Source organism: Homalodisca vitripennis, chromosome 3, assembly GCF_021130785.1.
Source record: "Homalodisca vitripennis isolate AUS2020 chromosome 3, UT_GWSS_2.1, whole genome shotgun sequence".
In the NCBI taxonomy this organism is placed as follows: Eukaryota; Metazoa; Arthropoda; class Insecta; order Hemiptera; family Cicadellidae; genus Homalodisca; species Homalodisca vitripennis.
The window spans coordinates 85,005,658-85,028,753 of record NC_060209.1 but is presented as its reverse complement, the minus strand read 5'-3'; the positions used below and the strand labels follow the sequence as shown (position 1 = coordinate 85,028,753).

The following is a 23,096-nucleotide window of genomic DNA, read 5'->3' as shown; positions in this document are numbered from 1 at the left end:
GATGTATAAACTGTTTATTTCTTTCCTTGGTACAAATAATATAACAATCACTGAGGCCGACAAATCATTACCTTTCTCGGGCATGGACTGACGCCAGACAAACGATCGCTCTCGTTGTTTTGTACATCTTGGTTTAGATTTAATATAAATGACCGCTGAAGTTGATTCACTGAAGCACTTATTCCAAAAGCTACTTCTTATAACATATTTTTAATTCTAACATTTTTTAAATTAAATGAATTTTAACAGTTTGTTATTACCGTTTTAAATAGTCTAACTCAGGGCCTAAAACATACATTGTTGCCTACAATGTTGAAATTTGTTACAACATCTCACGAAAATGTTTTGCAATATAATCCTTTGTATAAAGTCTAATGCTTCACAAAAAGCAACCTAAATTGTTTCCCACCAAGAAGTCTGCCAAGAGTCAGAAATGTATGTAAGGACTAAAATACATTTTGACGATAAAATAATGAAACTTTCTCAATTAACTTGTTTTTTCATGAATATAAGTACTTAGCATTATATAAGATGTAATATTTTCATGATTAGTATATTGAAATATTATATTTTAATTAAATGAAATTCCCACAACTCGTTACATTCACTTTTATGACAATTGGATATTAAATAATAATACATCGATGATTTGAAATATAAAGTGTTACCAATTCAGTAACAATTGTAATACGAAAAGCATTGGCTGTGAATACACAAACAGTTGCAAAATAAACTGAATGTAAACAATAATTTCACTAAACACAATCAGTGACTTAAATTTCAAACTAATCATATTAATGGCACATTGGCATACGGTACACTAGCTATTTCTATCTCTCTGTCATATCCAAGTCCAGGAAGGCAAAATGTGGACCATTAAACAAATATGTACTTCACTTTATTTGTTTAACTTATAAAATTAAAACGTAAAATTTTAAATTTATTTCTAATTCTTTCCAAAATAGCCAAGGAATGAGAACACTTCAAAACGTTTACCCTTTCTATACAACTAATTGGACAATTGAACACTAAAAAACAAAAGCTGCTTGGCGATAAAAATTGTAACTTGTAACAATATGAATTTAAGAAATCAAACAATGCCATTTAGAGATTAAAATGTACAAATATTTTTACAGAAAAACACTTTATTGATGACGATAAGAAATTTTAATTCAGATTTCAGTATTTCTTATTTCTATTCACAGTATATAGTTTAAAAGAAAAAATAATTTATAATAAACATCTATTATAGCATTTTTATCCTCATTATTAAAATAATACAGAGGGAATAAGTTTGTTTTATTTATATCTTTTATTATGATGTAGATACAGTTAGTAACTTGTAATAAAACTACTGCTAGTTTCCGCCGAATGATTGAGAACATCAACCTGTGTTACTGTCCTGGATGATATATAACTCCACATTACATACTAAACTAATGTAAATAACAACATTAACGTTAATATTTATACATCCTTCACAAGATTCGATCGGTAAGTCTGCTTATACCGTCTAGTCATAAACAAAATATTGAATGAAATGTTAAGGTTCATGTGCCTAAAACATTTTGAGTCGTAAAATATCCTAAAGTATAAAAATTTGCCTATTGTTTAAAACATATATATATATATATATATATATATATATATATATATATATATTAACTATGTGTGGAAATAATAAAAATAACTATTTGTTAAGTGTAGAAAACTCCGTTGCTTCACCGTGCTTAGGGATCGTGGGATTGTGTCTATCATATTGTAGTGCACTCAATCGTGTACCTGATAAGACAATGAAACAACCACTTCACCTATTTATAGGTGTCTCTGATGTCAAAACAATATAATTTTTTGTTTTAAGCTTCTTCGTCGTTGACTTTCTTTAGATCTCTTCAGACGAACAAGACTCCAGAATCCAGGAGTCAATTGTGAGACAGTGTCAGATAGCAGACGCTGCAATAAAAGGAAGGTGAACTGGAGCTTAACTCAATATTCAATAACAGTTTGAGTGTAAATCCTGTTTTTTTCTTTGGGTAAATATGATTGATAATGAATTATAATAGAAATTATAATTACACAATATGAGATTAATAATTATAAATCTGCAATAATTACAGATCGATGATCAATATTTATTTGTCAATATCAGCAATACGAACATAACTGATCCAAATATGTGTATTTTTTACAGGCTTGTTTATTAAAAATTAAAATATGGAAAACCTTAATAACTACTTGGTAATAATATCGTATCGTATACTAAGCCTTATTTTTCTTAATAGTAATTAGAGTGGTGTTATTTTTATTTTATTTATTTATTTATATTTATTTTATACACGTTATTGGAGAAGTGTGTATCTACTGACCTGTATAAATTGGAAAAACTGCACTAATGTCGTGTGTTAAAAGTAATTACATTTTTCTGAAGACCAAATGATTTTTCTTACAATTAAACTTGATAAGTCCGTTCCATTTTGAGTTTGTTCTTATTTTAGATGAAGTTTTAAAATATCGGTCCACTTTTGTAATAAAAAAGGTGGTGAATAGTGTTGGCCACCCGAAAGTGCTTCGGCTAAACAGAATGGCACTTCCCTATTGTATCTATTATACATAAAATACTATTTTACACATTCCAACTTAACAAGAAGCTAATAAATACAATTTTCCATGCGTAACTGACACTATAAAACAAACGACTTCGGCATTGTACTTTATAATTAAAGAGAGCTTTATGATAGAGAATATAAAATATTGTTCACATAATTGTAAACCTCATTTCCATTAGCTGCTATACATGGGCACATTTAGATATATCCAGGTCAGAATATATGTAAGGAAAAGGAAGCACTCCTGTTACCGCTTTAACATCCGGACTCTTTGTATCACGTCGAGCTGGTTATTCCTTTTTGTCCTTGGCACAATCTGACAACAGGTTTTAAATGCAACAAAATTACCGTCTGTTACAACATACTTGTTATTTTCATTGAAATATTATATATTCTGTGGGTTTTGCATTTATTTCAAATTGTCTTTAATTTATAAAAAAATATGAATGTACATATTCGCATTCGCATTAAAACATTCGCATTTATTTTGACAGAGTGAATTACAATAAAAAATTGACACATTATATTATAATTAACTGTTATACAACGTGACAGACAAGAGAACGAGTTCAATATACGAGAGTACGCTATTTTCGTGAATTAATCCACTGTAATTAAACATATTACATTAGTAGGAATAGAATACATTAAAATATACTATAAATTAAATTTTGAGAAGTAATATGTAAAATATATTTACAAAGTGAACTTGCATAGTGATTGGCATTTATTACAATAAACGATTTGTTCTATTCTTATTATATAATAAAACGTAGCGGTTTAATTTATCTGATGACGCATAACGCAATAATAAATATTACTAAAAAATGTTAAAGTTTTGTATCACAACAATTTTTTATTATTAATCCAGTAGAATCAAACCACGGGAGATAATTTTTAATATATTTTAAATCTTTAAAATAATAGTTATTCTGACTTTCTAGTGAATGAATTTTGATTGAAATCTGTATAATTTAGGCTAATATACGTTTCAGACCATTTTAGAAACATGGACTATAATTTTTTGTTTAATACTTTGTGTATAATTCGACATTATAAGACGATGATCTGAAAAAATAATGGGGATGTATAAATAGTAACGTGAATGTTCAATTTTGGATGTAATGTGCTGGAATACAGCAGCATCTAGGACATAACATAAAGGTTGATATTCCCTGTCATTCAGCTGAAACTACCAGTACTTACATTACGGGATGTTGCTCATTGTACATCTTTCTAAAGGGTGAAAATTAAATAAACTTCTTCTATATTTTTCAATAATATTGGTAATATTGGAGAGCAGTACAAAATAAAAAAAATGGTAACTCAGTACGTACGAATTATATAACATGTTATGTTTGCAGCAATAGATATATTTAATTTCTTTAACATTATTGAAATGTAATCTTTGTACTAAAACCACCGATTTTTTATTTTAAATATTCTCCTAGCAGTACTAATGAGGGCTATGTATCAGTTCAGGATGTAAAAAAATTCAGTAGGGTTATAATCTCTGAACTCAAACTAATTTTCCATTCTCCCAGGGGAAACATTGAGGTCTGAAATGTTTCCTTCCTATTAGAGTGACCAAAAATCCAGTTTGCCGTCTGAACTAAAAGAGGTAATTTGAAAAATTGAAAATTGTGAGTAGTTATCGGTTAGACAATTTGAAATGTTAAGACCTAACTGTTGAAAATAATTTACTTTTATAACAAATATTGTTAAATTTTAAAATATTTGATAAATAGATTTTTGAATAAGTTTATTAATGAATCAACTTCAAAGTACCTTTATATTAACTGTGAACCGAGATGTAAATAAAATGAGAGCGATCGTTTGTCTGGCGTTATTCCCAGCCTGTGAACCGGTAATGGTTTCTTTCGCCTTTAGTGATTTTATTACTATTATTGTGTTAAGGAAAGTAACATACAGTTTATAGTTCTCATTGAAGCGTTTTTTTCGTATGCAATACTTCATGCAAATACCTTATTTACCCTCAAATATGTCTTGCGGGCAAACAGACATACAGACATTTAACGAAAATTCAGTCAACCTAATGAGTGATTTCTCATGATCCCTTCAAATGATTCTTCAATGACGCTCAGCCAAGGCATCATGTTTGTCTATATAGAAATGATACTTCTTGCATAATTTCAAGTCTATAAGATGGTTTGTTCTTGATTGTAAACAGACATACAGATATGACATTTTCTCAGTTACTCAAGTAATAGGCTTCGATAACACTCAACCAATTTTTGATATTTCTATGATATTTACAAACATCATGTGAAACAGCAACTACGTTTTTAATCCTATTGGTGTAGAATCAACCCTAAAAAGGGGATATACGTGTTGAAATGTCCACCCTGAGATAATGGGGATCTACAGAGTTGAATTATTTTTTGAGTGGTTTCCAACTCTTTGGATCTTTACAAAAAAATTAAAAAAGTTGCAAAAATATTAGGAGTAACAAATAATTACTCTAACTTTTTTAACTCTAGCTTTTGTAATAAAAAATACAACTTTTATGTATGTAATTCTTTTATATTCAATAATTCTTTTAAGTCCAATTTCAGGAACATTACTTATGAGTCTTAATCGATTTCTACTTAAAAAAAAAGTTTTATTTATCACCATTGATTGTTATTAAAATGTTATAAAATTAATTATAACATTATTGCTTTTATGATAAATACAAAAATTTGAATTTTGTTGCTTTAACTATTTTCCTTAATATTTTATAAACTACTATTAATAAGCATGTAATCTATTAATTGGAATGTAAAAAATACAATTTTAAACGTTCTTAATTTAATAACGTTTTTCTAATCAGAGCTTCCATTTAACTAAAGAGATTTGTTTATGAATTTGTAGTAAGTAATTAAAATTATGTTTATTTCTCTCAGGTAGGAAAATCCAAAACGGACCCCATACAACTAGTGGGTCAACATGTAAAAGACTTTAAATTAATTTAATATGCATATACTGTCCAAATTGTAGATATATTATTGTTTAACTTGTTTCTTTAGTCCTAAATACGACTTTCAGCTAACCAGTATCTTTAAAATAAATAAAGAACATTAATCACAGAAAGAAATTTATTACATTGGTTTAACACAACTAGCATCGATAAATTTAAAGGAAGAGACTCAAATTACATAGATATTTACATTTCTTGTGCAAATAATGTATTACTCTGTGCATATTTTGCACCCTGTCTGTAACTGAAGCCATGAAGTATTGAAGCTGTAATATAGCGTTTATTATGTTGATGCCTACTTGTTTATATCCGGAAATATCTTCTATTAGAAGATCTGAAATGTTCATAAGTTTGTAATTTGAAGACTCAATTTTAGAATTTTATTAATATACTTATAACAATATACAAAATAACGTGTTATGTCATATTTTCTTTTCAATATGATAGGGCTAAATCATATTAAAGTCAGTAAGAAGTGCATCCTACGTTTTACTGCAGACTCTAACATTAAAATGCGTTAAATATTGCCAAGTAGAGACGGATTGTTAAAATTTCAATTTAAATAAATCGATGGTTGTTAAATTGGGAATTTAGGTATACAGTAAGTCAATTATATTACAGTATTATATGGTTGTGTTGGAAAATGCATAATTATTATCGTATCAAGAATAAATACCAACGTTTCCATTTGTATCAATGTTGAGTTCCTAAATAAAAATTTAAAAAACTACTTTTAAGCAATAATGTGTGTAGGAAATCGGTGTATAGAAGGTTTAAATCTCACATTTTGCTATAAGACAAAAAATAAACAATATTTTTAATTCATGATCGATCCTCGTTTCCGATAAGAATGTTACTGATGTCGATAATTAATTTTCTGCAAGGACCAAGTGATACTTGTTTTCAGTTTAAACACAATATATTAACACAAAGACGGATAATTTCACACAATCGTGACCGAAACGATAACAAAGTGGATTGTTTACAAACAAATACTGTTTCGCTTGCTCACATGACGGCTATTAACTCTGTAAACAACTTGGAACACAGCATTCGAATTTGAATTTCGAGTTAAATAAGCCCTTTCGGCCTGCCTAACGTTTATCAAGTATAAAGCTCATCACTAATGTTTGTGGTAGACATAGCTCTTTTGAATAGCTGCTTGGAAGGACAACCTCGTTTAGCGGTCACCCATCCAAGCAGCAGCCACGCTCGACATTGCTTGATCTGGATATCTTGCGATAACCTTTGTATCCCCATCACTGCGCCAATGGCGATCACATACAAAGAGTATTGGATATCTTGCTTTTATGTGATACAATTGGTATTTTGAAATATTGAACGCCATACTCTCATAATTTTTAAACACTTTGCTTTAAAACTGCAAAGCATCTGTGAATTTAAAAGATATTACTCATCTCAAATTAAAAATGTATTATGACGTGTGCTGGCCGGGTAGGTTTTACAATGTTGTGGATACAGGCACTACACTAATTTTGTTAAAGGTATAAATACGTAAGTGCTAATAATCAGCAGGCATTGTCCAGATTGTATTCATATCACAAGTAAAGGTGACACCAGCTTGACCAGTATTGGATGGCGTGATACTAAAGATCTTTTAGTTTTATCAATTATGTTATATTCCAATGTATAACCGGATACAGCTAGCTTTATAAATATGAATGTACTATATGCAATAATGATTTCAAATTGGATAAGAATAACATTGAATACAAATAAAACTTAGAGAGGATGTTGCAACAATGTTGAAACCCACCCTTGAATGGATATAATGTACTGAAGAGTAATCAGTAGTGACAAGATGTCAGATCCAAGCAGGGTTTGATAGTTACGTCACTGTTTCAGCTGTTCACACAATTGACATCTTCTCGGGAAATGTCGCGGCTCGTAAAAACTAAATCACGCAAATACTAATAAACCAGTTGTATTGAAATTTTACATTGACTTTCTAAGTGTCAACATCTTGTCATATTCTTATCTGAAGAATTCTTTCGGGCTACGCGCCACTGGTGTATAGTTATGAAAAATCTTATCACTATCCCTAAAGCTTCATTAAAGCAGACAAATATTATCCATTGGAAGAGTCTCTTAACTGTAGTCAACGTGTCTGTGTAAATATTGTTTGATGATAGCACAGCATTATATTTAACTACCATTTTCAATTTACATTTATGCACTTGAAAGCATAGTGTAAGCTTTATAGTAACAACACTTCTTATTTATACATTTTCTGCAACCAATGTTCAGCACAGAGTGAGAACATATCCAGAACATAAAATTAAAATCTTTCGTAAAAATACTTTGAACTGTAGATTTATCAAATATTAAGTATGCTATGAACACACCTGTGTAGTGAATATATTTTCTTGATCGAGGAACAAGGTAAACTCCATTGGCACCGAGAGTATAATTCATTCGTTCCAACTGCTCATACGTGTTCAAAGCCTACAACATTGCATGTGAAGCCGCGAGTAAAAAAAAAAAAAAAAAAAAAAAACTGCTAGTCTCTATCATTCAGCGTGACTGACTTGGTTGATGCTGTAACAGCAATTTTTAAAAGTTCTTGAAGTTATGATGTGAAGTTCATTATTAGTAGATTTATTATTTTGAATGATTTAAGAATTAACTTTCCAATAACCGTTTAAATGTCACGAACATTTTAAAAAGTTTATTTCTTTTTTATTATCTTTTCTTGTACAGTTGTAATACTGCGTATTGTGGAAGAAAATAATTATGCAGTTTTGTTAAATCTCTTACAAATATGGCACTGACACGTTAATGTTTTTTCGAGAAATGTATTTATACAAAATTCACTTCAATTCCTGAACAAAATTATCATCATGAGTATTAATTAAAAATAACTATCCTGACTAATATTATACCATCCTTTTAGTAAAATTAAGGTATTCTGGTTTTAAAATAACATAAATTCCACGTAATATACCTAAGTCTAATAATACAATAAGTATAAACACTTAATTCCCCGGGTTATATTGATTAAAATAGATTCCCAAAAGTAGCTACGAATGGTTGATCACAGCTTCGCAATGATGTCCTAATAAAATTACAGGGTCGTGATTAGTATTACCTTTTACATGGTATCCCAGATTTCTAGAACAACTCCAGATTTATTAAATTTGTACCTCCAAAGACCGGTGGGATGAAACTCTGAAGCTCTCGAGTCTTTGAAATAAATCTTTGAATTAAAATATAGATTTGAGTGATTGCTATTTCGATACGGAAAAGACTGTAAAGCACAGATCAGACATTACATTACGGAGATTAGAACAGCTTCCTAATAAGTACTTTCTAGGATGTATACTTACACATTTATTTTGGAAAATTTCAAAATATTTATTTTAAGACTTTTAAGTGATACTTTTAGTACCTAAATCAGAGAACACACCCGGTATAGGGTCATTACAATGAGACAACTTCAATGTCTATAGATCCCAGTACCTATCATATTTAATGGAGTATTTTATTAGTGTCTTTATAAATTATAACTAAACATCATCTAATATGACAGCAAAGAAATACATGTTTAATAGCAAATTAGCAATACACTACTTCCCAATGAAATGAATATTTTAGTGAATATTAAACATCAGTTACACTTCCCTGACGATTATTTGATAATAAGAACTAAAAGAATTATTTACTACAAATAGTATAAATGTCTCATAACAGCTATTAAGTGAGTATTATTGCTTTGATGTCAAACTTCAAATAAACGAACGAACAATAGCATTAATTACGCGAATAAATAACCAAGTGAATGTAAACAATAGTTTCGGTAAACAATGGCGTTGTTTCCTGATTGCTTGTAGTAATGGTAAATTTATAAACACACATACACTCACACCACGCGCGCGCGCGCGCGCGCACGCACGAACACACACAAAACGAACCCTGTAGGCAGAAACACAGATCTATAGTAGCTTATAGAAGTATTGAGTCCAAATAAGTTGTTCTAATAATAGGCGGTTTTGTATTTAACTACGAGTATATGAAAAACATGCTGTTCGGTTACTGACTGAATACTATGTTAACCTTTATTAATTACGTGTACTGCGCATTAAATGCAATAATACCAACAATATTAAATGTTCACTATACAGGGTGAATAAGAACTAGAAGTACATTTAATACCTCACATCAACTTATACCACCTATTAAAACTAAACAATATATTATTTAGGGTAGAACACAGGATTTTTCGATTAGTATCAGAAGATTACCCTAATACCTATACACCAAACCTTAGGCGCAATATCAAAATGTTGAATGTAAACCTTCGTCAAGTTAAAAATCGTTTTAAAAGTGTTTATGAAAGGAAATTAACAGTGACACCTAGATCTCGCTATCTCAGGCTAGTAAAATATAGCCACTCATTCAAACTTAAAATATCCTTATGCCTGAACTCGATAAAAATTACAAGTTATAAACAAGTTATGAGTTCAACAGAGTTTCCTGTTTATTTTAATGTTTAAAAATAATAATTAACATATTTTTTTCTAGTAAAAAAAATAATTTTTAACAAATGGGATTTTTTTGTAAAATCAAAGTTCGTTGGCTTTCTATTCTCAGACTTTCCATTACAGAAGCTCAATATGCTCCCATTCGACGTAATAACAATATAATTTCTTATATAAACTTGAAATGGCGAACTGGATGGATTCCTGCGGAAGGCTTTGGATTTACTATTCTACCATTTAATAGCTACCCTTTCACCTATACAGCGATTGGGAAATGTGTTGACTAAATGTGTACGGATGATCAAACCGTACTTCGGAGGTGCTCCATATAGCTTGAAGCAGACAATCTAAAAGCTATATATTGCTATATAAGGCTATTTGTTGTGTATGGGGAGGCACAAACGCAACAAATCTGCAAAGGGTGTTAGTAATACAAAAAAGAGCAATACGAACATTAAAAGGACTAAAACCACAAGACTCCTGCAGGGAAGCTTTTAAAGATTTCAAAATTTTGACAATAACCTCACTATACATACGTGAAGTTATAATATATGCTTTAAGAGCAGACCAAGCCAGATTGGTGGATCAACATAACTACAACACCCGACACAGACACAACTTTCAACTACAGGCACATCGACTCAGCTTGTATGAAAAGAAGCCTTCTTATCGAGGTGCTGCCTTCTTTAACCGGCTACCAGAAGACCTACAGAAACTACAGGATAAACAGTTCAAGAAAGCACTCTCAGACTGGCTCTTAGACCGATCCATATACACCATACAGGAGTTTCAGGACTGGAGGAGTCTATAGAACTGAAACTACTCTCATTATTATTGTTATGACGCAACACTGTACTCAATGTATATGTGAATAAAAGATAAAAAAAGCTATTTCTTGCTGATCGAGCTACGGATGTCGCTCTCTCATCCAGTGAAGATTAATATCAGACAAATACCGACAGTTGTGCCGTGTCACATTAGCGTTTAACATATATAATGCTCGTCTGTAAAACAATGCTATTTAATGCTGCTGCATTTTTATTAATATTTCTCATCCTTAACTAGCAAAATTGAATTCAACAATCAAAGTCGTCTCAGAACAATCATGAGCTAAGTAATACTGTAAGGTTTAAATTTGGTATTGCGCATAACTTTTACATTCTGACAATAAGAAGTATTTTAAGTTTTAAGAAGTTTTAAGTGACTTTTGAGACATTGGGATTATGAAATACAGTGCAAAACATTAATTGAGATTTCATCACTAGCAGCTGACTTTGTTCGTGGAAGGCCGTATCTTCAAAACGTTTAATGGTATTTGCACTTCTGATTTTGAAACATGTCTGCGATTTTAAAATGAGTCACTAAATACGTATATTACCTTATCATAAGATCTCTAATGTCCATACACTCGTATCGTCAAAATCGTTATACTTTCTGGTTCATTGAGCTTTATAATGTACAACTTCTTAACTTTGTGACAAACATCAACAAACGTTCCTTTGAGTAAAAAAAAACGTAATAAGACTTGCAGACTCCTTTGTCAAGGAAGGTCAGAACTTGCCAGGAATGTTATTATGGGCGTTGCTCTCCGTTAAACAATAAATATTGATATACATTACTTTCATGATTAAAAATATTTTAAATATGAATTAGCCGCCATTTTGTACTGGCTTTTAAGCTTCAGTCTTAATCCTTGTTTATAATTACTTTTACAACAATGTGTAACTGTAAGGAGGTTTATAATTCAAATTTCTTAATTGGGCCCAAATTCATATATTTTGGGGACAGGGGCAATTTTGCGATACTAACAAAAAAGTGCAGTTTTGTACCCTACAGGATACATTGAGTAAGGCTTTTACAGTTGTGGTAGTTGACAAATTAAAGTATATCTATACTTTTTCTTCATCCTGTATATTAAGTATATTATATGAAGACTGTTATATGTTTGTAATAATGACTTAACTTTAAATTATAAAACGGAGATAATAATATAATATTATAATTATAATGATTTCGAAACTAATATTAAGTAGTAATAAAGTGTAAAAAACGTGGTCTCATCATTTGTTCCCTAATCTAAAACACAAACTAAGTAAGGATCTTAAATTAATTTAAAAAATAGATTATTACTAGTTTACTGTAACCAAACGTTAATAGTTATATGATTGTGATTAGTACGGCTGTTAATATGTAATGCAAGGATTTTATTCAAATACTAATCACAACTGCAATTTAAGGCTGTTTAAGTACATATATACAATCGGAATATTTTAATACTATAAAATATTTAAAATTTGAATTTGTCGCTATTTTTGTAATGGCTTTTAAGCTTCACTGTTAATTCTCGTTTATAATGCCTTTACAGCAATGTGTAACTTGACGGAGGTTTATAATTAAAATTCCTTAATTGGGCTCAAATACAATTTATGTGTTTTGGGGACAGGGGCAATATTGCGATACTAACCAAAAAAGGTGCAGTTTTGTACCCTACAGGGTATATTGTTAGGATTTTACAGGTGCGGTCGTTGAAAAGGTGAAGTATATCCATACTTTTTAATCACCCTGTACATTAAGTATATTATATGTAGACTATTGTATATTTGTAACAATTACTTAAGTTTAAATTATAAAAGCGAGAAAATAATATTATATTATAATTATAATGATTTCGAAACTAAACTTAAGTAGTAATACTGTGTAAAAACGTGGTCTCATCATTTGTTCACTAATCTAAAACACAAACTATAAGTAAGGAGTTTGAATTAATTTAAAATAAATTATTACTAGTTTACTGTAACCAAAAGTTAATAGTTTTATGATTGTGATTAGTGAGCCTGTTAATATGTAATGCTAAGAGTTTATTCAAATACTAATCACAACTGCAATTTTAGGCTGTTTAAGTACATATCCAATCGAGATATTTTAATACTATACAATACTAGTTTAAAATTATATCTAATATTATTTGCCTATAACACGACAAGAGAAATACTTGCCTATGAAAACAAGAGAATGTGTATACTGCAACGGTAATGATGTTATTTACATTCGTTAGGATGTAATATACACTGTAGGTATATACCATCCAGGTTAATTACAGTAAATGTTTATGATCCTTGTCATACAGTTAAAGTACACAGTTGGTAATATACACTGCATTACGAGGAATAAATGTATTTACTTTTGTACAAAGTTGAAATGAAACTACCTTCTTCTCTCTAATTCTTTGTCGGTGAAAATAAAGCCAAAAGCTTTATAGGGTATTTGTTTTGTATTGTCTTTTTCTTAAGTAAAATTTGCTTTGCTCGTTTTCACGGAATATGTTAATAAGTTTAAAATTATGAAATTAAAATACTTGCTTTAAGACTCATTAAATTAAAAATTAAAAACAGTTTTGATACACAGACTAGTACAATTAAATTATATTTACTCTAATCTAGTGAAAGTTAACTTTAATTAATAGTTTTTATTTGACTTAGGATCATTATTCCTTCCACACCATTATTATTGAACTTTCAACTGAATTTAACTCTACTATTAATTTTTAACATTCAAGTAAGATTTATGTTTCTTTAGTCACATATTACGTTTGTCTAGGAGCGTTCCCTTTTGGCTGGTTTATATATAAAGTATACCTGGCCTTTAGGACATATAAAGTAAAATCTGATGTGTCATTTAAACCTGGGCAACCTAATTGGCGACACATCACTAACCACAGATGTAGAGTTATCGTGATAAAAGGGTGTATTGATTAATATTGATAGGTCTAGTTTACTGTGGAGGATCATTTTTGTCGTGGGCTTTGTTTCGTCAGTGTCTAATTGTTTCTTTGCAATTCTTTAATTATATATTAAAGAAAACAATTATTATTTTATTTATGTTTTAATTTTTTGTTCTCTTGGAACCAGTATCTGATAAATTGCACTTATTCCTAAAAGTAAATTTGCACTTCTTCTGATGTTACAGAATATTCTAGATTGGTAAGGTTGGGAGTAGGGGCCGCCTCCTGTCAAGATCTATGAGGAAGGAGCGTCAAAGCAGGCAAGGTTTGCCATACCTCCTGAACATCCATAAGGTTACTATATCCAATGTAGTTTCAAATGGACGGTATAAACTAGCTAGAAATGAATACTCCTAGGGTACTTACGTGCTTTATTACTTCCCCTTGACCGCTGGAGCTGAGCTAGACCTTTCCTTCTTTCAAGATATTATTCATTACTGACATAGTGCTTACTCCTCATGTAACAAGAGGGTTTCTATTTACACACTTATATGCTTCCTATTGATTTGAATTAACATATTTAAGTATATTCTTTCTGTTTGATTCGTTTATAAATATTAAAAATGAACCTTTTTTAAATCATGATATTTAGTAACAACTGTTCCTTTATAAATTGTGTGTAGACTGAAGAACGGAACAATCATTTCACCAAATTATTGCAATTACAGGCTTTTTATGTAATTTTTTCTTGCAGTTTTGTATACATTTTATTTTCCTTCACTCTACATGATTGAACGATCATCTGCATATGATTTATGTACAGAAACTCGTATACTGGAGTTAATATTGAAGTACTAAGCGTTTTAATGTCAACTATTATGTAATTTGAGATGAAAAATAGGTTTATTAACTTCAGATAAATAAATTTTACCTAACTTGTACTTTTCCTTAAACATATAAATTCATTTGTTACAAATTCTTACTAGGTGACTAAAGGTTGCTTTTAAAACCTTTGATAACATTTATTAATATTTTTGCAGTGTATTAAAATGTACTCTTTGATAAAGTAATAACAAACTTGGATGGAAGGTTTGAAAGGATAAGAGGATTTAGATAAATGTCTTAAATCCTGATATGACTTTGAAATGTTTTTAATAATTTAATATTTTTAACACAAACTTTGCAGCTTTTGATGAACTATAAAAAAATTACACACTTAACAACAAAAATTTAATTTCTTTATACATATTTATTTAAAAATGGTCCATTTAAATAAGTTTCTTTGATAAATTTATGTTGATTCTCACAGAACAAAATAATCTATTAAAATTAAATTTTATTAGTTTTAATTTTGTTTCTGCTTGTACTGTTAATTGTTATAACTCAGAAAAAACTAATTAAGTTAAAAAAAATTGCTCTCATCTCTTTTTATTAAGTGGAGTTCGTCAATGCAAGAGAACTTAAAAATTATATTTGCATGTACTTCCAATGCAGTTAATTAATGTTGCAATACATTGTAAAAGCAGTAGTGCATTTCCAGTTCAGTCGATACCATGTAACTACGACAAAATATACTCTCTGCGTGTTCAATTGTCATGATATACAAGGGATTTCTTAATTAAGGAGAACATTACATGGTTTCATAACATTAAATAATTACGATTTCCTAAAAGCGAGCAGTTAGCTGGTTTGTGTTAACCACATAAACGGTCGAGTAACGATGTGACCTCACATGCGAGATAATTGTATTCGTTTTAAAGTAAAGGTCAAGTGTTTTATTGGTCTGGCTGAAACACAAAAGGGCAGTTTGTTTGTGAGAAGTGAACTCATTTACTACGATATAAAAGTTTGCAGATTTTTGTAAAGCACTTCATGTAAATTGCTAATTTAAATACAAAACGCAAGGTTTTATTATGGTTCGGGGATATGTATTTTCATATCTAACTTACCTTTTTTTTCTCATTCTAACTAATTTTTTGGCCACACTAATAAACCAAATACCGTGTGATATATGTATAATAAAAATCCGTCCTTTTGTTTTATTCAAAATTCTTACGTACTTACAAACATATACTTTTGCATTGCATTAGACATATTACTCCACTATTTATATCTTCAGAATAGAACGAATCATAGTATTTTCTTTGTTAGAAGAATGTACATTTTTATACGAGAGTTTAGTTTATATGAAAGTTTTTAAATATGAGAATTTTTATTTTATACATCAGTAACATTGTCTAGCGCCTAAAACACTTACTATATTGATATGTATAATGTAAATTACGCACAGTTCACAACTTGAAAACAATGCAAACACTTAAACTGTTAAAGTTTTAAAAGAGAACACTTTAACTTCATAAAAAAGATTATATAACGAGTTTTAAGAGCAATTACAACTTAAGTTAAACAGTAGTGGCACAGTTAATGCAAATCTCTGTATGGTGTAGAGATGTCCAACTGTGGTTTGCTATGGATGACGAGATTGTGTGACGTCATACAATCACTCCTCTCGCCGCTTACAAGCGCTGACGTGATAGCAGTGAATCCCAATATATAGACTATTTACTAGTTGTTACACTGCACATATTACACCGATATATAATAGGTGCTTTATTTTCAGGCCCTTTTGAAATGGCTTCCAAACACTACGGAATCCTGTAGAAGATTGTATAGATTTGAACTGTAACTGAAAGTAAAGTCTACCTTGCAAATCTAACAAAGCAACTTCATTTCATATTATGTTTTTTTAACAAGTTGTTAAAATGTTAAAAGACAGTACTCACTTTGTTTATTCGTGTTATGTTCTCGTTACCATCATGCCATTCATAATACCACTAATAAAAACTTAAATTTTATTTTTAACTTTAATTTTGAACCCAAATCCAACCACTATGTTAAGTTCAAGTATTTATTTTCAAAGTAAATGTTCATTGACAGGATTGGAATGAAAAGTAAATGTTGGCATTAGTTAAGTAATGTGTGAAATTATTTAAATCATTATTCCACTTGTAAAGTAATATATTATTCAGGATTTTTCTCTCACCTCAGTAATACTGACTTAATTTATATGTAAATTTTTAACAATCTATTTTGTGTGTTTATTAATTATATTCATTTTAAAGAGATCTTATGGTCAGTGTTATGAGAAGAAGTTTTCTCTACCGATTCCCTCCCGAAACGTTATTGAGGTAAAGGGAAAACATTATACATTATACATGCTTTAACTTAAGTATATTTTGCAATTGAATTTAATATTGATAAAAACTATGTTGAAAGTTAATAAGGCTTACTGGAAAATCTGGTCAAGCGAGACACCTGAACTCAACACTGATAAGAGAGGAAGGGTCGTGACGTAAGGTAGAGATATGCAAGTAGATGGACGGCTCGTAAGATCTTACTTTGTTACAAATTTCCATATTACTGGCTTAAGCCTGAGACTCAATCTATGGTAGTAAGAATATCCCTGTTTATATACAAACGATAATAATTCTGTTCATGTGTGTTCAACTTTTAACTAAAATTGTTAGTAGTTTTTTCCTATGTCTTGAAAAATTAATCAATAATAGCATTTGTCAACTTGATTATTGTAAAACTGAGTTAACAACATTGCATGATAGATTGATATGTATTGCGTGACCAAGTATTTGGTGATACATTTTTACATTTATTAAGTATTTCGAAGCGTATTCAATTATTAATATTGCGTTCTAACGCATTAAACTCTTTTTTATTACTTTCACCAATATACAAGTAATAAAAATGTAAATGTTAAACCTATTATGTTATGTGTTCAATATTAATTGTATTATAACGCATTGAAACATGATTAGTTACAGTTTAAAGATAGTTATATACATAAGTTATGTATTTATTTACTGTATTAAATATGATTTTGGTATTATATCAAATTATTTACGTCAATCAAACATTTTAAACTCGCACATTGTAGTACAGTTTATTGGTAAATATTTCAGCAGACTTTTAATTGGTTTTAACGAACCCTATTACTCGAGGCTAAAACAATTTTTGTCTGTATGTCAGTTTATCCGCATTATATAGCGAGAGCAAACCAATCTGCAGACTTAATACTAGCATGGAGCTTCACATCTACTTAGACAATAAAGATTTCGATGATGGTGCGTGTCACTCAATGGAATTTGGCTAAGCGTTAAAAAAGTTTTGTATTGCCTCAATGCGTAACCATGATGGCAACGAGAAAATTTTAGAATAACCAAACCTGTAAATAAACTGAGAACAATAATTTGACATTTTAACATGTGACTTAATAAAAACATGTATCATAACTATCCGTAAGATATCCCGAGAAAGTTTTTATTTGTAGACCTTAAAATAAACATGAAATTCATTTCAGACAAGTATGAGTTCGATGATTTGTTTCCAATACGATTGCTTGCTTATTTTTAAAGTATATTATTGACGTGACAACGTCTTAAATTAGGTTGCGGCTCGGAGTCACTCATGAAAAAGTGTAACGCCCGGTAACGTTACGATGCCCGTCCAGTGGGTCCGCCGCACGGGATCCGCACGGGATAAAGCAGATAACTGTGGGTCCGCCGCACGGGATAAAGCAGATAACTATGTTTATTCGTGAAAATGTGGAGTGCTTAGATTCGTCATTTACAACAACTACAACAATAAAGGTAAATAATTGTACACTGATATTTCATTATCGTAAACTATGATTGATTGATTAATTGTTAGATTGACACAAAAGTTGAGAAACTGAGTTTATAGGTTATGTCATACTATTGACAAATGTTGATAGTGTTAAGTAAATTATTAGTTTAAATCACTCTGCAATCAATCGTAATTCAGTCGATTGAGAAGAAACAGCGCGTATTGCTAGTCAAACATTTAAAATAACAAATTATAACCTCTAACCTGTCATAACAGTGCGACCAAACAAACGAACTAAACCGACCAATCACCACGCGCGGAGTTAGAATTTAACTGTGTTTAGCAAGAATTTCAAATTCCAATTTTAGTAAATGTTTTATTCAACTTTACCATTTACAATAACAAATTTTAATTAATTTCAAATTATGTACAATGTTTTAGTAAACAAAATATATTTCTATAGTTAAAATTTGTGCAATTCTTATTTTCATTCAATTCCTTGTTCCTATTGTGCAATTTAATAATATTCATATCAATAAATATTCTACCGAGAAAAAGACGTTGTCACGTAAAATCTTCGCCCGTAAAACCGACTTTACAGGCAACCATAATTTTTTTTACTTAAGGAAATAATCTAATATATATTGTTATATTAGATTATAGATTAAAAATTCACGAAATATTACCTAAACATTACTGGGAATTGTTCACAGACAACATGAATTTTAGTAGCGTAACGTAAAGATGGGTATGTTCAAATTTCCAAAGTTTCTAGTTTGTTTTCGTATTGTGAGTAAAGCCATCAATAACTCAAAGTTACTTTATTTCGAGAATCACGAATATCAAAACAATTATTACGGTTGTAACATTTTAACCATTTATAGGACAATCTATTAGTAAAATTGTGGTTGATTGAAATACCCTAACAGGCGAGCTGTGTTGCTGTTATTGCAGATAAGATGAGGAAGATGTTAAGTCAATGTGTGTTAAAGTAGACTTAGGTAAGGCTAAGAAGGATAAACTAGGGTCGAAGTTAGGCGTAGGTTTGACTTATGGGTGTGGAAGATACACGATGTTTGCTGCTTCAGTCAGATATATCACATTGGGGGCTCAATTAACTAAACTAAATTAAACTTCTTTTATGCAAATTTTTAAACATATCTTATTTGACAAAACTGAAAAGGCAAAGAAAGTGTATTATTTTATTGGACGGAGACTAATACATTCCGTAGCTTGTCAAGTAATGGCCAGATTCTCATTAATACTATCAATCCCAATATTACGAGGTTAAGGCTATAAAGCAAAATTGCAATACACGTAGTGTGGTTTTATCCCAATATTACGAGGTTGAGGCTATAAAGCAAAATTGCAATAAACGTAGTGTGGTATTATGTATGACTATGTGGCACTTTTAAGTTGTCGCTGTCAATTTGTCACTCATGGACTACATAAACTAAGTAGTGCAACTAATGAGACAATGAGAACGCCTCTTCACCTAGATTACATTATATTTTTAGTTTAAATGTCTCTAATGCGGTTTTAAGCTTATTTGCCGGCGACATTTTTGGATCTCTTCTGAAGGACGTAGACTCATAAGTAAATTCTGTGGCAGATGTCACACGCTGTACTAAGAGAAAGTTGAAAGTGAGCTGTACACAAATTTGCGAGATTCAAATAATTGACTGAGCTTAAGCGATACCTATCATTGGTAGGCTTGACAATACAAATTTTCTTGTCTGCCTATGTATTCTGTCATTCCGCAGGATATCTAAAAAAAACGGACGCTGACATACAGACTTGACATTGTGCATGAAGCTTCATTTATATTGGAGGAATACTGAATTTGAAGATGATATATGTACCTCCATGGGATTTGGCTGAGGGTTAGCGAATATAGCCATAGGTAGTTAGCCATAGGATTGTTTGTGTAAAGCTTTATGTTGTGTTGTGATATTTAAGTATTAATTTATTGTGTATTTGTATATTTATGTATTTATTGATCCTGACTTGATTTGAAGAACAATTTGTAAAATTGAAATACGCTCGTGTAAGAAAGGCATTATTATTATTATTTATTTATTTATATTTACATTGGTCTTATGGATAACCATGATGGCATCGAGAACACCTCAGATTGAATAAATGTTTAAACTAACACTATAAACCAATAAGATATTTAAACGTGTGACGTGATAACACATATGGCCTGATAATACATATCCTAACACATACAACATTCTTTTATAAAGGCTTGGTACTTTTATTATTTACAAACACTAATATGAAACCCAATTTAATGAACCAAAATTTGAATGCATCATGTGGCAAAGATGTGGTGAGAATTATTTTATATGGAAACTTTAAATTTGCACGAAACTTCATTTTACAAAAATGGGTTCTATAATAAGTCACCTCACGTCAGCTTTTTAAATAATAATGTCTGTCTGTCAATCCATCCCCAGAAGAAATCGAGAATGAAATGAGCTATAGATATGAAATTTTCATGGAATATGTCACGAATACGTGGCGTGACGTACTTGTCATAAATAGATTCTTAATACAAGAGAGTTCATTTCCCTTAAACTAAAATTAAGTCCTTTGTGTTCAGCCTGGCTATAATGCACTGGAACTTTGCCTTTTTCATGGATACATGACGGTAACACAGTACGTAACATGTGTACTTACATCGTTATAAGGTTTTCTGGCTAACAATAACAAGTTTACAGCTAGCTTTTGTGTTCAGCCTGGCTATAAACACCGGACCTTTACCTTTTTCACTGAGACAAAACGGCAACACAATTACGTCACATGTGGCTATACTTCGTTTTCAGTTTATGTAGCTAAACACTAAACTAATTAACTGCTCGCGTTTGTGTTCAGCATGGCTATAAACACCGGACCTTTACCTTTTCACTGACTCAGGACGCTAACAAAATTACATCATCTTTAGTCAACAGCACTGTCAGTTTATGTGTTTAACACTAAAGCAGTTAACTGCTGGTTAAAAAAAAATTATTATTGTTATTGAATAAGGACAGTGTACTCCCTGTTTAAAAAACCCCTCTCATATAATTACAGTTGAATTAACATATGTTAACTATTATTTGTTGCTAAAACTAGTAAGTATTGATTATATTGAGAATTTATTACAGATGTCAAAATCTAATGGCTGTATTTGTAGCATAAACTGAACTTACAATGTCGCTTCAAGTATATGTATTTTATGGCTTCCATTCAACACAAGAACAGTAAATCAAATAACGATATGAAAGGAATTTGTTATTACTTGATATCATTCGTGATGTTGGCGGAATTTATAGGTTTTCTCATAAGCTGATTAAAATATAAATTAAAGCCCAATTAAAATTGGACAAAGAAAAGAAATAATAGTAGGGGGTGTATATAACTGATTTTAAAATATGGGCTAAGATTACAAAAAAACGTGAATTTCATCGGTGTTGTCTACATTAGTGTCTCTTCTGCATAAATTTTCGAAACATCAATATTAGTGAGAATTCCTTGTATAGGTGGCGCTAAAACATGGAGGAAGTATCTGAATTATATAAATTTAAATTTATTACACGAGGCCTTTAAACATCAAGATGCCTAGGTCAGGAGTGAATTCAAACAATTTGAAATATCATAAATAGTTTTAAAATTTATAAACAATTACCAGCTAAAAACGCTTATACTATATAATTATTCCTTTAAATATTTCTAATTATAATTTTAAAATCAACAAAACCATGTTTTATTTTATTAATGCTATTCATGTATATAAGCAAGTAAAAGTATAAATCCTGATAAATGAGCTAGACTTAATGGTTTATAGATGTAATAATCGTTATATATGTCACTAAAATTAACGTCTGCTACAAGGTTTACATTAGTTGAAAGCGTAAACGCAACTGACTGTTATAACAACGGTGGCATATACCACATAGACGTTAGCGTTATGCCTACTATCACTAATGGCATGGAATTCAAATGATCGTTTTGCGATTGTTATGATAGTAGATTTACGTTATATATATATATATATATATATATATATATATATATATATATATTTATCATTGTCAGAAAATATTTAAACTTTTGAATATTTTGAAAGTTACAGTAGCAATTATTGGGAATTAACTTTCATTTAAGGTTTCCAGAATGGGTGTAATTCTAGATATGTATTCCTACCTATACTTACAGTGTTAAGCTCTCTAATGAAAGAATTGCACAACCCTGTAAAGACGCCACTAAATTTTTTAGAATAAATATTCCTTACGCAATTTTTAGTAATGTCAGTTCTCAACAATTGAGGTTTAAATGTCTAGTTTTTATTTATTAAGAGGTGTACATTCTAAATATCAGTCTAGAACATAGGATCTTAACCCAAAGAAGAGATTTTGTCGTCAAAGATGAGTAAAATGGATCGTAACGAGAAAAGGAACAAACCAATGTATAAATAAACAGACTGTACTTCATGGTTAATCATATGATACTTTCTTTAAATTAACAACGCAAGTGATAAACCTTCTATAATAGACATATAAAGATAAAACATTTTGAATTAACAGTACAATATAGTCACGTTCTGTCGGTCTTTGCAATACTCCATTTTAATGGATTATTTATGTTAATATGTAGTAAAATATTCT

At 30.1% G+C, this 23,096-nt stretch overlaps 1 protein-coding gene across 1 annotated transcript in view; it reads left to right on the top strand.

The window, feature by feature from the left end:
- Nucleotides 1-10,896, top strand: part of LOC124358267 (LHFPL tetraspan subfamily member 1 protein-like) — a 101,586-nt gene extending 90,690 nt beyond the window's left edge. The window contains exon 7 of the mRNA XM_046810560.1: nucleotides 10,647-10,896. Coding sequence (XP_046666516.1) covers nucleotides 10,647-10,896 — 250 coding nt within the window. The remainder of the gene's footprint in view (nucleotides 1-10,646) is intronic.
- The last annotated feature ends 12,200 nt before the right edge of the window (nucleotides 10,897-23,096 follow it).